The following is a 15,219-nucleotide window of genomic DNA, read 5'->3' as shown; positions in this document are numbered from 1 at the left end:
TGGCACCATCTTTATTATATAAAGGGCCATTCCACCCACAGCTATCAATCACGGGTTCCTATATGTTGTATCTGTCTTTTATAGGACTCCACTTTTATCACAATGTCCTGGGTTATATTTCTGGATTCTGCCTTTTATGTAATCTCCTTCAGTGTTGGAGAGGATCTGCAAAGAGGAGTGGGAAAAAATCCCTCCCGTGATGTGTGTAAACCTGGTGGCCAACTACAAGAAACGTCTGACCTCTGATTGCCAATAAGGGTTTTGCCACCAAGTACTAAGTCATGTTTTGTAAAGGGGTCAAAACTTATTTCACTCATTAAAATGCAAATCATATAAAGTTTTTAAATGCGTTTTTTTGTGTGTGGTATATGTATATTTACTTGCTTCCTGTACCTGTTACACCCGTACAAGAAATTAGCATGCAATTATAAAAAAACCCTGTCAAATTCTAGAAAATAAAAAATATATGATTACTTGCAATGTTTTCTTTTTCCATAAATTTACTTGCAATGTGCCCTTTGAACTTCCTAGAAAATGTGATTACAAGAGGAGTCCCTTCCTTAGTGCTGCCCCCTCCTTGCATGTCAAAGCTCTCCTCTTAGTGTCTCTTTTGTGTAGCTGCCAGGGATGAAGTGAAGGGCAATACCAACTACTGGGGAATGGAGTGTCCAGCACATCCACCTTTCCCCTCTCCACTCTGCATAACTCTTTGTGTAGCTGTTGGGGATGAAGTGGAGGGGAATACTATACTATGCGCGCAGTATTTTACTGTGAGTTGGTTGAGCCTCAAAGACTGATGGTACACAGGTGACTGCCACTAGTGACAAATTGCCATCAGCAGAATACATTCCATTTGCCTCTCTGTCACTCCTTTTTCCATGCTGGGAATCTCCATTTCTAGCAATGGGAGCGACATCCACTAATGAAAGCGCTATTCTGTAGAGGTAAGCAGCTTCTTGGTGATCCTGAAATTGCCGGTTTGTCTCCAGCGCTCATATCACCCATGTGACATCAACCTATGGCTTGAAGCTGCAGAAAACGCAATGCAAGCTGATCCCGATATGTACAAATATTACCTAGTTACCACTCATAATGTACGTCACCTTTTTGCGATAAATTAGTTGTGTTCATTTTAGTATTTCACCTTCAGTCTGGTCTAAAGAATGATTTAATCATTGCTGATTTTTATTTTGGATTTTAGGGCCCGGGCACGGGACGTTAAAGAATGATGAACGACGCAAGTGAGATGTTGGCCGCAGCTTTGGAGCAGATGGATGGGATTATAGCTGGTGAGTCTTTTAATGAGCTTCAAATGTGACACGAGACATCTGCCTATGAGGGCGTATTATCGCCCTTCTGTGTATTAATGCTATTTCTGATATTTTGCAAACGCTCTATACAATCTATACCAATTGGCGGCCCATGCATTAAGGGCGCCGCCCTCCCTATTCATGTGCCCGGCCCCTTTCAGGACGCCGAACACATTACTATGGCGGGGATAAGCGGGGGGGGGGGTGTATTTTCAAGCACGTTATTTGAGCCAGAGGCTCTAATATGTTTCAAAATAGGGTGGGCTTGGGTCACAGGTCACTGTGTCCCCATCCTACCCTGTTGTGTGGCATAACCAATGAATTTTTACACTAGCGTTCCTCCCTGCCAGTCAGCAGGCAGGTCAATGAGACCTGTCTCCCGGTTGGCCAAAGCATTAAGCGATCCTATTGGATGCCTAACACGTTGACGGAGGAAGCCTGAGGAGCCGAGCGGACACAGGAGCTGCAGCCACTTCTTCCCACCACTACAGGAGAGGAGGAGCAGAGCCCCACCACACAAGCGGTAAGTCCTGCCGGACCGGCCACAGGGGGAGGGTTAGTGAAGTGACAGCTGAGATGGGGATGCGCCTGGCTGCATTTGATGGGGCATATGGCGGGCACAGTGAGGCCGCAATTGATTGGGGGGGGGTTTGTTTCAGTATTTTTCAGTTTGTTCGTGCCCCCCCCCCCCCCAAAAAAAAATTTGGAGCCCCAGCCGTCACTGATCTCCAGCACGTTCTCTGACAGCTATGTGTGAGGGTCTACCTAACCATCTCATTCTGCTTATATCCAATAAGTTAAACACTCATTTTTACATAGTTCAATCTAAAGCTCACCATACATATTACAGTCTGACTATTCAATCTGCTTCACATTTCCCAAAGTTATTGCTCACCAAACTCGTTAGTCTGGTTGTACCGTCTCCTATCAACAAATATGCAGTTCAATGACCTTACTGATTGGATACAGATTGATTGGTTAGTTCAGGTAGGTCCTTTATATTACGAGGGGGCATTCAAGTCAAACCAGGACTTTTAAGTTTACAGTATGTAATAGAACAATTTTCAAGTGGAGTGGAAACTGCATTTATTTTTTGACCTACCCCCCTGCTACATTTATACACTTATCCCAGCATTTAACATATGCCTGAAAGGCTCTGGCATAAATAGATTGAACCATCCTAGGACAGCCTGCTTCACTTTGTCATCAGTACTGACATGCTGACCTCCCAGGAACTCTTAGGAGTCCAAACAGGAGGAAAGCAAGGTCCTGACTGTAAGGGGCATGAAGCAATACCCCCCAGCTGAGTTGCTGTAATATGCAGGTAGTGCAGTGAAGCCCTATGAGCTTGTGTGTTGCACTGGAAAAGACAAGACACCCTTACTGATCAAACCAGGCCATTTTTTCCGCAGATGCGTATGCACATCACTTAGGACTTGACAGAAATATTTACTGTTGATCGTGGCACCATGGGGTAGAAAATCCACGCAAATATTGCCACGTTTGTCCCAGAAAACACTTGCCACCACTTTACCTGCAGATGCAATTGTTCAAATTTTTTTTGTTTGTGGTTGAGTAGCATGCTTCCACTGTTAACACTGTTGTCTGCCATCTTGATTAACCGTCTCTGGACTAGCCTCCGATGTGTGTCAATAAGTAAAATTACACACTTGCCACTTACTACTGTGTGTAGAACTGCCATGTTGGCATCCCTTTTTTATACCTTTTTAAAATTAAAAGGGCCGGATTGACTTGAATGCCTTTTCTTACATAGTTTTCGTAAATCCAAAGAAGGAGATTGGACAGTTAGATTGTAAAGTGAACATGTATGTTGAACTTATGTAATATGAGGATCTACCTAGACCTGGGCTTCTCAGCTGGGGTCCATGGAACCCTAGAGTCTCTCAAAAGATCCCCAGGGGTTCGTTCTACTGTTGGATCTGGCAAAGAAGATTGTAAGTATGGAAGCAGTGTGTACAGGAGCAAGGTAATGATGGGGCTGGCAGGGATCAAGGCAGTGAGGAATAGGCCTGGAGGTAAAGATGGCAGAGAGCTGCCAGGAGACGGGGAAAGCAGTCTGAAACACACTGAGGAATCGGCTGCCTTCAAATCACACTGTAATGCTCAACCTGAAATTGTGGCGGCTTTGAAGTGGATAATGAGTTTGCGATAAGAGATGCAGAGCTCTGCGACCATTCTATATCTGAACAGCTATTACTCTCAGCACAGGGTTCAAGAGGGTAGATGGGGAAAGCAGGGTGACAAGAATAATGGCAGTGTAAAGATTTCTCTGGTGGGTTACTGGGCAGCATACAGTGAGGGAAAATGATATGATCCCCTGCTGTTTTTGTACATTTGCCCACTAACAAAGAAATGATCAGTCTATAATTTTAATGGTAGGTTTATCTTAATGGTAAGAGAATAACAAAAAAAAAATCCAGAAAAAACACATGTCAAAAGTTATAAATTTGCATTTTATTGAGTGAAATAAGTATTTGACTCCCTTCACAAAACATGACTTAGTACTGTGTCAAAACTCTTGTTGGCAATCAGAGGTCTGACGTTTCTTGTAGTTGGCCACTAGGTTTGCACACCTCTCAGGAGGGATTTTTTTCCCACTTGTCTTTGCAGATCCTCTCCAAGTCATGAAGGTTTCAAGGCTGATGTTTGCTTACTCCAACCTTCAGCTCCCTCCACATATTTTCTATGGGATTAAGGTCTGGAGACTGGCTAGGCACCTCCAGGACCTTAATGTGCTTCTTCTTGAGTCACTGCTTTGCCTTGTCTGTGTGCTTTTGAGTCATTGTCATCTGGGATACCCATCCACGACTCATTTTCAATGCCCTGGTTAAGGGAAGGAGGTGCTCACCCAAGATTTGATGGTACACGGCCCCTTTCACCATCCCTTTGATGCAATGAAGTTGTCCTGTTCCCTTTAGCAAAAACACACCCCCCAAAGCATATTTCCACCTCCATGGTTATAGGCAGCATTCTTCCTCCTCCAAACACAGCCAGTTGAGTTGATGCCAAAGAGCTTGAATTTGGTCTCCTCTGACCACAACACTTTCACCCAGTTCTCTTCTGAATCATTCAGATGTTCATTAGCAAGCTTCAGTCGGACCTGTACATGTGTTTTCTTGAGCAGGGAGACCTTGCAGGTGCTGCACGATTTCAGTCCTTCACAGTGTAGTGTGTTACCAATTGTTTTCTTGGTGACTATGGTCCCAGCTGCCTTGAGATCCTTGTTGACAAGATTCTCTGTAGTTCTGGGCTGATTCCTCGTTCTCATGATCATTGAAACTCCAAAAGGTGAGATCTTGCATGGAGCCCCAGACCGATGGAGATTGGCAGTTACGTTGTGTTTCTTCATTTGTGAATAATCACACCAACTGTTGTCACCCTCTCATCAAGTTGCTTGGGGGTGGTCTTGTAGCCTATTTCAGCCTTGTGTAGGTCTACAGTCTTGTTCCTGACATTCTTGGACAGCTCTTTGGTCCTGGCCATGGTGGAGAGATTGGAAGCTGATTGACTACCCATTTCTGTGGACAGTTGTCTTTTTATACAGGTAACAAGCTGAGATTAGGAGTGCTCCTAATCTTGGCTCATTGCCTGTATAGAAGACACCTGGGGGCCATCTCGCTGCTTGATAGGGGATCAAATACTACTTTCACTCATTAAAATGCAAATCAGGCTATAACTTTTTTGAAAAAATAAATTTCTGGATATTTTTGTTCTCTCTCACTGTTGAAATAAACCTACCATTCAAATTATAGACTGATCATTTGTCAGTGGGCAAACGTGCAAAATCAGCAGGGGATCAAATACTTTTTTCCCCTGTGTGTGTGTGTAGATGTAGATCTATACAGCCCTCAAAAAATCCACTCACCTGCTCGCATTTTGCGAGTGGATTTTGAGGGCTGGCGAGCTATATGGATGCCTGGCAAGCACCGCCAGCAGCCTGGGAGGAATGGGAGTCCTTCTTCCAGTGATCAGAGAGAGAGAGAGACACGCCCAGGTGATCAGAACGCAGCGCAGGGAACACAGCGATAAGTATTCGATTGCCATGTTCCCCACTGCTCGCTGTCAGATACAGCCCCTCCTCCTGGTCCCAGGACTTTGATGGACAGATCACCCATCCGATCCCAGTGACGGGTGAGCTGTCAAAGTTCCCCGGCCAGAGGGCTGGGATGTATGTGACGTTGTAAAGGAGATTGTACAGAGCTTGTCATACATGTGGTGAGCTTTATTCGAGATCAAATTAATTAAATCAAATTGTAGTGTGTGTGTGTGTGTGTGTGGCTGTTCTTCATGCTTCCTGCTGTTTTAAATGGGTTTTACAAGTGTTACCATTCAGCCTATTGGCCAGTAAGAGCTTTCTGATTAGATGAGGCCAAGGGAGTTATCACGAACTGTGGGAAAGTTTATATACAGTATCAAAGTGAAACGAGATCAGAGGGGAACACGAGAAGCTTTTTTGGAAAATTGAATGCGAGTTGCATCCTGTGCAATCTTCTTAACAGCTATGTTTCTGGCTTCTCCATCTCCTGCCACAACCTTTAAAATAAGTTTTTGTCTTTCTATGTGATTTTTGTTGTTGTTTTTTTTTTTTTTTTTTTTTTTTTTTCACAGTTGTACAGTCTCTTCTCCTGTACTGAATTTGCTTACTGTGATTTTATTGCACACTGTGAGTTTTTCACAATATGCATTAGAAGCTGCAACAAATCAGGTGAAACCCACCTTATTTCCGAGTTGGAGGGCATTTGGCATCTAGCCTTTTCCTCCCCCAGCTGAACTGTGCCTGTCATTCATTGGATTTCTTTTTCTTTTCTTTCAATTCTATCTGGGCATTACCTAGGGATGTATACATGCGGATGGCGTTTGCTCAGTAAAATCCACTACTCCAGACTGACATTACCCATCACTGTATTTTTTATGTTAGTATAATTCCTCTCAAGAGCCAGCACGCTTTTGTATCAGGGCTGGGGGCTCTTTGGATGAGTACTGAGGCAGGGTGCTGTGATGTTTTCAGGACGATATGTACAGTACCCTTCAGCCCCTCCCACCAGCCACTATTTGTCTACGTTTCATAGAAAAGCACAGACGCAGTAATGTCACTGGATGTATAATCCAGTACTAATAAACAGTTTTTTTAATTGAAACAAAAATCCACAAATATATAGATGATTTAAGGGCTGCGCCAATGAAAGAAAATATATAATGGGCTTTAAAATTCAAATCTGAGCAGGTGACCTATAAAATTCCCAACATTTCCATTTGTAAACACATGGCTGTCCGCCACAGAACTAGTGTGAGAGCAGCTGCTATCCATTCTTTCACTGCTGGGAAAAGATAGTATCATGCTACATACTGGCATACTGCACTGTGCAGAGTTTATATACCCAGTTAAGAAGCTGGATTTTTAAACTTAAGTCGATCTCACTGGGATGGAGATCCATCTATCTATCCATCTGTAGCCAAGTCCTGAGCATTTCTAGGCCTAATGGTGACCTACTGTCAGGAACAAGCCGAGGATCCTTTGCACATCGCTGGATCGAGAAGGGGCTCAGCTGAGTATTGGAGGGACTGTGGGGGGAAGCAGCACACAGGTTTTGTACCTTCAGCATTTAGAACCACTTTAATAGCGAATGAAGGAATGAACCCTAGAATTTTTGTTCTCCCTTAAGTGTGCATGGCGATATTTAACGCGCAGTCATCCTTTTTCATTTGTAGCAGCACCCGATACATATTCGTCTACATATGTACACGGAGGTGGGGGACATTTTTATTTTTATTTTTTTACAGTATTTTACTGTTTACATTATTTTGTTAATTTTATTGTACTGTATTCACATAGGGAGGCGGGAGATGTTGAAGTGACTGGGTGGCTTTTTAGCCCCCGAATCATATCCACCAGAAAGCCAACAGTCAGCTTAACGAATGTAAACACTATCCCCGGCTGCTGTGTATGTAAGCCTGTGCTGCAGTCAAAATAAGCCTTACACCAGCAGCAGTGAAATGGTCAAAGCCGAAAGCTTTTTTTCTTTTTGATTTTAGATACCTTATGGAATTGTTAGAATCAATCCGTGTGTGTGTGTGTGTATATGTATATGTATATGTATATGTATATGTATATATATATATATATATATGTGTGTGTGTGTGTGTGTGTGTGTGTGTGTGTGTGTGTGTGTGTGTGTGTGTGTGTGTGTGTATATATATATAGCGTTTTTCTTAACTGCAGTCACGGTTGCAGGAAAGAAAATAGCTTGATTTCAACATGTACACCGTTGGTGTTGATGAGGGAATCCCTCCCATGGAGCCATTGTGTTCTCAAGGTTGGAGGAGGGGTGGCGGGGGAAACCATCCCCGCCAGAAGAACACCATGATTAATGCTAGGGACTATAATAGCCACTAGCAATAATTGCATGTAAAATCCAACAGGCTGGTTGTACCCAAGTTGATCGATTTGAGCAACTTGGGGTACATTTAGCCTGCCTATACATGGTTCGAATCCCTGCCCTGCTGAACCGGGCCGAGATTTAAATGGCCTGTGGCTGGCTTAAAGTGTTACTAAACCCAGGACCCTGCATTCACTATATCTGGTCTCCCATAGTACACAGAACATGAAAATGCAATTAATTTAGTAAATATAAACTGCTAAATACCTTTTCTCATCAGCAGTATATAGCAGTCTATCGGTGTAGGAGGCGTTTCCATTCTACTCAGACCATCCTTTGAGGCTGCAGGACCCCTAAACCCTCTGTCTGGACGGTGCTGATTGGCCCTGACTGATCACATGCATCCTCTAAAGAAAAAGCCCTTTTACTCAAAGATTAACCCCTTAGGTTCCACAGTGAGTATAACAAGCATGCTTTACTGCATATATAGGCTGATTTCACTGTTGTGGGTTTAATAACACTTTAAGTCATGCAGAACTGGTATGCTGATTTCCCTCAGCCTTTTTTTATTTATATGCCTGCCCAGGTTAATGGCTTGGTACTGCAGCCTGGCAATTAGCAGGGTATTTGGAGCAACACTGTATAACACTGCCGACAAAACCTTTTCAACCTGTAGGCTTTTAGGAATGACTGACCATTTGGCTAATATTTTGTCTTCTACAGGCTCCAAGGCCCTGGAGTATTCCAATGGCATTTTTGATTGCCAGTCACCGACCTCGCCCTTCATGGGGAGCTTACGTGTTCTCCATCTTATCGAGGACCTGCGTGGAATGCTGGAGATGATGGATACTGATGAGAGGGACGGTCTGAGGTGTCAGGTGCCGGACTCCACTGCCGAGTCCCTGGTGGAGTGGCTGCAGAGCCAGATGGTGGTAAGTGCTTTACTGAACATCAAACATCACTTTGCCCATTGAGGACAGACAGGTTCTCTTGAAGATCTTCCCTCACGTTTTTTCTGTTAACTACAACACTGAAAGCATTTGGTTATAATTAAAGCCTGGTACACACTTGCAGCCTTTTCTCATTCAACCCAGTGGGCTGATTGAAAAAAAAAAACTGAGGAGCTTTGTTAGGAGCCAATGTACTAACTACCCATTGTTAGTACAGCAATCTCCGCCGCTGAGCTATTGTGTTCTGACAGTGGGACTTTGAATGCCCAAACGCTTGATGCAGGTAATTGTGGCTAAACGTGTTACACACTTTTACAAGTGCCAGGCTTTTTTTTTTTTTTTTTTCTTTCACCAAAACACTGCTGCCAGGAGAATGGCTTCTAGGAGAGTTTAGAAAATGTCCCGTATGAGTCCTTAAAGTGTGTCCAAACCCAAGAACAAAAACATAATAAATTGCAGCTTTGCTGTCCTCAGATGTAATGGCTCCATCCATTTTTCTCTTTTTCAGGCTAAGTACATTTTTTGCAAGTACAGAAAAATACCTGTTGATGCTGCCATAATCCCTACTGTCTTGTGACTTCGAAATTGTAATCTCAAATAGTGTTATCAGCTTTCCCAGCTATCTTCTGTGAATTACATAACCCCTCCTTGGGTAATGGAGGAGGCCTGCTTAAGACATGACATGACATCCCGGTCAAATGTAAATCTGCAATATTAGACTCTTACACAGCAGAGGTGCTTGGCTGTAATGTGGATCTGTTGTCCCATGCTTTTAGTAAAATTGTGGGTGTCCATGGAGCAACACACTACTTCCATCCCACTCGCGTCCTTTGAATTTCCCTGGACACGTGGGACTATGCGATATGAGAGAGGGATATATCTCTCTAGCTCTCTATCTGCGTGAGTGTAATGTGTGGGCCCCTTAAACCACCCCACCCTGCCCCGCTCAAAGTAACTTTGATTTCCCTCCTGTGATTTCAGGTTCCTTAAGACCCCTTTCACACCGAGGGCATTTTGCAGTTGCTATAGCGTTAAAAATGGCGCCTGCAAAGCACCCTAAAACAGCTGCTCAATGCACTCCAGTGTGAAAGCCCAAGGGCTTTCACACTGGAGTGGTGCGCTTGCAGGGTGTCAGAAAAAGTCCTCCCATGAGCATATTTGGAGCGGAGACCTCACCACTCCTCCACCGCTGCTCCCCATTGAAATCAGTGGGACAGTGCTGCGATACCGCCGGCAAAACGCCGCTCTGGCATTATTTGGCAGGCGGATTTAACCCCTTTTCGGCCACTAGTGGGGGGTTAAAACCGCCCGCTAGCGGCCGAATAGCACCGCTTTACTGCTGACGCCCGGGCAGCTCGGTGTGAAAGGGGTCTTAGTGGCACCAACAGAAACCCTCCCCAATTGTGCAAATTGTATATGTGTTCTTTTGTGTATTGCGCTGAAAACTCAATAAAACCTAGTCTTAAAAAAAAAAAAAAAAAAAAAAAATCCTCCAGAAGCTTTGGCTGCAATGCTCACCTCAATTCCAGCACTAGGCTGGTTGGTAGAGGGAAGACATGAATTGCCTTTTAAGGCCTGTTTCACATGGGCATCAGCTTGTATAAGAGCAGTGTGAACAGCAAGCTTTGGAAAACTTACCCACTTGTGTGACAATAGCAAATTAATATTCGATATTGACTTCCTGATTCTGCTCCCGGCCAATCAGCAAGCGGGTCCTGAGACATGATTGGCCAAGAGGAGAAGCAATATTATTGGCCTCCAAGGAGGAAGGATCTGACAATGCCTGCGACTTAGATGCGGTAAGTGCTGGGCTGGGGTGAGAACTGATGGGCGAGAGTGACCAAGGGGAGGGGGGGGTGTGTGGCTGGGTGGTTTGTTTGCTGCTGCCCCCCCCCCCCCCAAAAAAAAAAAAGATGGAGCACCAGCCGCCACTGAGTTCCAGTTTGTAAATGTTGAACACAGACCCTATTGGGAGTGTTGATTGTCACTTTAAACAAGCTGCTACCAGGCTTTCAAAGAGTTTCAAGAAGGGGTGAATCTGCTAGAAGCTTGTTTAACCGATTCCCGGACAGCCTCACGTACATTTATTGCGGCAGTGTGGCCTGGCTGTGCAAAATCCTTTTTTCGTGCATTTGGTTAAGGGAGTGCGCGTGGATGGCTGGACACAGCAGGAGCCAATCAGCGGGACGGGCGATTGCTCAGAAGAGAACTGAGGCAGCGGTGTGCCGATGTAAACAACACACTGCTGCTGCTCTGTCAGGGAGAAAAAGGGTGAGATCATGTTTCAGTTAAGCTGAATCACGATCTCTTTTCCTCCAGTGAATCCGCACCCCCAACAATTAGAAACATCTCCCTGGGAGCACATTTAACCCCTTAATCGCCCCTGGTGTTAACCCCTTCCCTGCCAGTGTAATTTATACATTGATCAGTACTTTTTATTTTTTATTTTTATTTTTTTAAGCACTGATCACTGTATTGGTGTCGCTGGTCCCCAAAAAGTGTCACTTGGGATCAGATTTGTTTTCTGCAATGTTGCAGTCCCGCTAAAAAGCTCAGATTGCCGCCATTACCAGTAAAAAAAAAAAAATTTAAAAAAAATTCATAAATCTATCACGTAGTTTTTAGATACTATAACTTTTGCGCAAACCAATCAATATACGCTTATTGGGATTTTTTGTACCAAAAACATGTAACATATCGGTCGCAGAAAGTGGTTAAAGTGGCAAGCAACACTCTCATTAGGATCTGTGTTCAACATTTACAGACTGGAGCTGAATGGTACTTTAAAACGCTTCACCAAAGCTTGCTGAAAGCTTTGCAAAATGCTTTGTCAAAGCTTACTGTTCACACTGTTCTTATACAAGTTGAAGCGGTCCTTAAGCCAGTACTTGGTGTGCCTCAGTGCTTTGATTTCTGCTGTAGAGCGTCTAACAAGCAGCAGGCTGGAGTGCTATAATCCTGACCTCCCTTCAACCCACTGCGGTATTTGCTGTAGGGCTCCAGACAGTTTTATGTAAATAATCTGTACATACTTGTAGGCTTTGTGTATGGTCTTTATCTGATTTCATGTTGGAATAAACTGGACTATAACACCACTGTGTGGGCACTTCAGATCTAGACTTATGTTAGCCAAAGTCTAGTAGAACTTTATTCAAACTTTTTAGTTTTAGCAATTTTTTGAATCTTTAGTGGAATCCAATCTGTGTTAATTTGTTAGACAACCGCAACATGAGAATTCGAAGAAGCAGGATGCAAACTGTTTCCCAAACAAATGAACTTCTAAGGGTGAATGTGCATTCGTTCCAAAATAACATGGGAAAATGAAACTTTGAAGTACTTTCATTAAAGTCAGAAAACAAATTTAACATTTATTCAGCCTCATTTAATACAAGGAACGACCTTTGGAAAAAAAACATGTTTTTTTTTTACTCGCCTTTTCAGGTCTGTTGCTAGGGGGCGCCTCGTAATGTGCCTCTTCCTCTCCAAGGCGCCTGACGTCACTTCCCTTCATGTTGTGATGGCAATGTTAGAAGTGTACGGCTCTGCACCGTACATATGGCGCATGCGCAAGAACAGATGGTCGCTCAGCTGCACCAGAGCCCGGAAGATAGTGCTTGAGGGCTTTACATGCCCACAAGCACTATGGAAACTTCCAGTAAACAGGAATATAAGATAGGCAATCGAGCGATGATTAATCTCACAAATGTAAGTGCGATAAAAAATAAACCCCTAAAAAAAAAATGTATCCAAAAAAGTTTAACAGTGGGAACTCCGCTTTAAGTCATCGAATGTACTGAGAATTTTCGTACAAGTGTTCATGTGAAATTTTACTAGTGTATGATTAGCATTACAATGATGCAGTGTCCAGACATCATATATAAACACCACCTCTAAACTATTGGTTGAAAATTTTAACGTTTTTCGGAATTCTGTGCCATCTGTTCATTTAATTAAACTGCTTTTTATGACTATACAGCCTTCACTCTTCTAGGAAGGCTTTACACAAGATTTCGGAGTGTGTCTATGATAATTTGGACCCATTTGTGAGGTCAGGTACTGATGTTGGAGGCAAATATCTGGATCCTTGTCAGTGTTCCAATTCATCCCAACGGTGTTCAGTAGGGTTGGTCAGTTTTGTCCACTCGAGTTCCTCCACACCAAACTGGTTGAATCCTATCTATATGGAGCTGGCTCTGTACGTGGGAGCACAATCCTCCAGGAACAAAAAGGATTTTCTCTTTCATTCATTGACTGACACAGCTCCTTTAATCTTGACCTTAGGGTTACATTGCCACCTTCAGGAGACGACTAGGCAGACCATGTAAAAACAGCAAAACTGCACAGTACCACCCAGGGGGCGGTCCTACTGGCTATGACCCCTCGCTCTGCTTCCAGCAGCTTAGTTTTTTTTTCTGCCTAGTGTAGAAGGACCTGGCTCCCTGTGGGGACCATTGGTCCTGGGATTTTTTTTATTTTTTCTGCTTTTTGATTCCTGTGATCTACAATCAACAGCCAGACTGGTTGACGGGCTGGATAATATAGATCCTGGTAGTCTCCCCAGCCTGGCGATCGATCGCGTGACCTTAGCTACACACTGGGTCGGCCACGACATGCCCCGTCTGATCCAGGGGCCACCAGCAAGCTATATACTCCAGGGCACACATGACCGGGATACTGTTGTCAGTGTGCCGTGGCCAGCAGCCACCCCATACTGCTCGGGTGATGGGTCTGTCCGGGCAATGCGTCAAGCAGTCCCTGCAGGAGGAGTAAGTATGGTTCCACCTGTCTCAATAGGATGGAGCAGCTGGGCATTGCCTGGGAGGTCGACTAGGGGGGTCTCTCGCTCTCCCTTTCTTCTCTCGCTCTCCCTTTCTTCTCTCGCTCTCCCTTTCTTCTCTCGCTCTCCCTTTCTTCTCTCGCTCTCCCTTTCTTCTCTCGCTCTCCCTTTCTTCTCTCGCTCTCCCTTTCTTCTCTCGCCATGCTGATGGGCCGCTGTGTGACTGTGCATAGGGGGTGCGGTGCATGTACCTGGCAGGGGGGGGGGGGGGTCTGGGTTCTGGCAGGGGGCTGCGCTGGGTGGTTGGTGGTCCGCTCGTTTTTTTTTGGTGGGTTATCTGTGTGTTGCCATGTGGGGGACTGGCTGCTGCACGAACCGTGGCCATTCTACGGTGGTCGTGGCCATTTTCTTGTAACATTTTTTGCAGAGGCAGCCATTTTCTAGTAACCTCCAGTTTGTTTGTTTTGTTTTTTTACCCTAGCGCTGGGCGGCTGGTTCATTCTGGAACAGCACAAACACCTCGTGGCTGGCACAGGAGAGCAGAAGGCGGCAGCACAGTGCAGTACCTGGGTCAGGGTGGTGAGTCCTACGGGGGGCCCCTCAGTCTGTGGCAGCTAGGAGGGTGGGCATCTTGTGTGGCTTGCCTTAAGTCCCTAGTGGTGACAGGCGAGAGTGGGTCAGCATGGCTTCAGAAGCTGGCGCTTCTTCCCCAGACATCCTTGTTATTGCAACTGGTACCCCTGCACCTGCGGTGCCTATGGGCACTGTGTCTGTGGTTCTGGAGTCCTTTGTTGCCAAGGTGGAAGCTGCGTTCAGGTGCAAGGGGAGTAAAAATGCCCCCTCCCCCCACCGTCTGGGGAAAGCTCTGATTCAGACTCGGCTCCCACTGTAGCAGGCTGCCCCTGTTCTGACGTTTCAGAGGATGTGGACCAGGACCGTCCAAACAGTGAGAATGACTCTGTGTCCGGTTCAGCGCAGGTAATAGCTCTAGTAGGAGCACTTATCACAGCGGTACGGGATACCCTTAAGATAGAGGATACAGCGGGGGCATCTGCAGAGGTGTCAGTCCCTTTTGGGTCCCACAAGCCGGCCCGCACTGCTAAGGTGTTTCCCTACCTAACTTATTTTGATAAGTTTATTTACAAGGAGTGGGGAAGCCCGCAGCAGGCCTTTTCGGTCCCAAGATGGATGGCGGTGCCTTACCCCTTTGAAAAGTGTTTCCTGAAAAAATGGACATCTCCTCTGGTCGTTGATCGGTATCCAGGTTAAATAAGGTAACCACAATTCCGGTGGAAGGGACCCCTTCTTTCAAGGACCCTACCAACAGAAGTGCCGAGGCGGTTGCCCAGTCCATGTTTACGGTGGGGTTAGTATTGCGGCCAGTGTTAGCCACGGACCTGGTGTCACAGATGCTTACTGAATGGGCTAAGTTGTTGCACCGCAAGTTTGAGAAGCAACAGGTTTCCCCCGGTCTGTGTGGATCTGCAGACCAGTTTGTACAGGGCCTGAAGTATGTTTGTTTGTGATGCGGCTTTATATACGACTCCCTTGCTTTCTAGAGCATCAGTATCAGCTGTGGTGCTATGTCTCCTGATTTGGCTAAAATGCTGGTCTGCGGACCAGGCGTCTAAGAAAGCACTGGCGGATTTGCCCTTCCAGGGGGAGAGGCTATTTGGAACCTTGCTGGATGGCATTATTAAGAATGTTACTGGGGGAAAGAGTACTCTGCTCCCACGGTCCAGGAAGGGTAAGGAGCCACGCCGTAGGCAGGGGCCCTCCTTTTC

The 15,219-nt window shown here is 45.2% G+C and overlaps 1 protein-coding gene across 17 annotated transcripts in view; it reads left to right on the top strand.

The window, feature by feature from the left end:
• LOC143960435 (liprin-beta-1-like) overlaps positions 1-15,219 on the top strand; it is a 172,035-nt gene that overhangs the window by 72,567 nt on the left and 84,249 nt on the right. For all 17 annotated transcript variants that reach the window (XM_077469057.1, XM_077469055.1, XM_077469054.1 and 14 more), the window contains exons 2-3: positions 1,202-1,289; positions 8,432-8,640. In XM_077469057.1, coding sequence (XP_077325183.1) covers positions 1,226-1,289; positions 8,432-8,640 — 273 coding nt within the window. In that variant the 5' untranslated portion in view covers positions 1,202-1,225. The remainder of the gene's footprint in view (positions 1-1,201; positions 1,290-8,431; positions 8,641-15,219) is intronic.

The sequence above is a fragment of the Lithobates pipiens genome, unplaced genomic scaffold, assembly GCF_037356315.1.
Source record: "Lithobates pipiens isolate NorthernLeopardFrog02 unplaced genomic scaffold, aLitPip1_a1.2 Scaffold_8, whole genome shotgun sequence".
Classification (NCBI taxonomy): domain Eukaryota; kingdom Metazoa; phylum Chordata; class Amphibia; order Anura; family Ranidae; genus Lithobates; species Lithobates pipiens.
The sequence above is the reverse complement of the archived record's forward strand: the minus strand, read 5'-3'. Positions and strand labels throughout refer to the sequence as shown.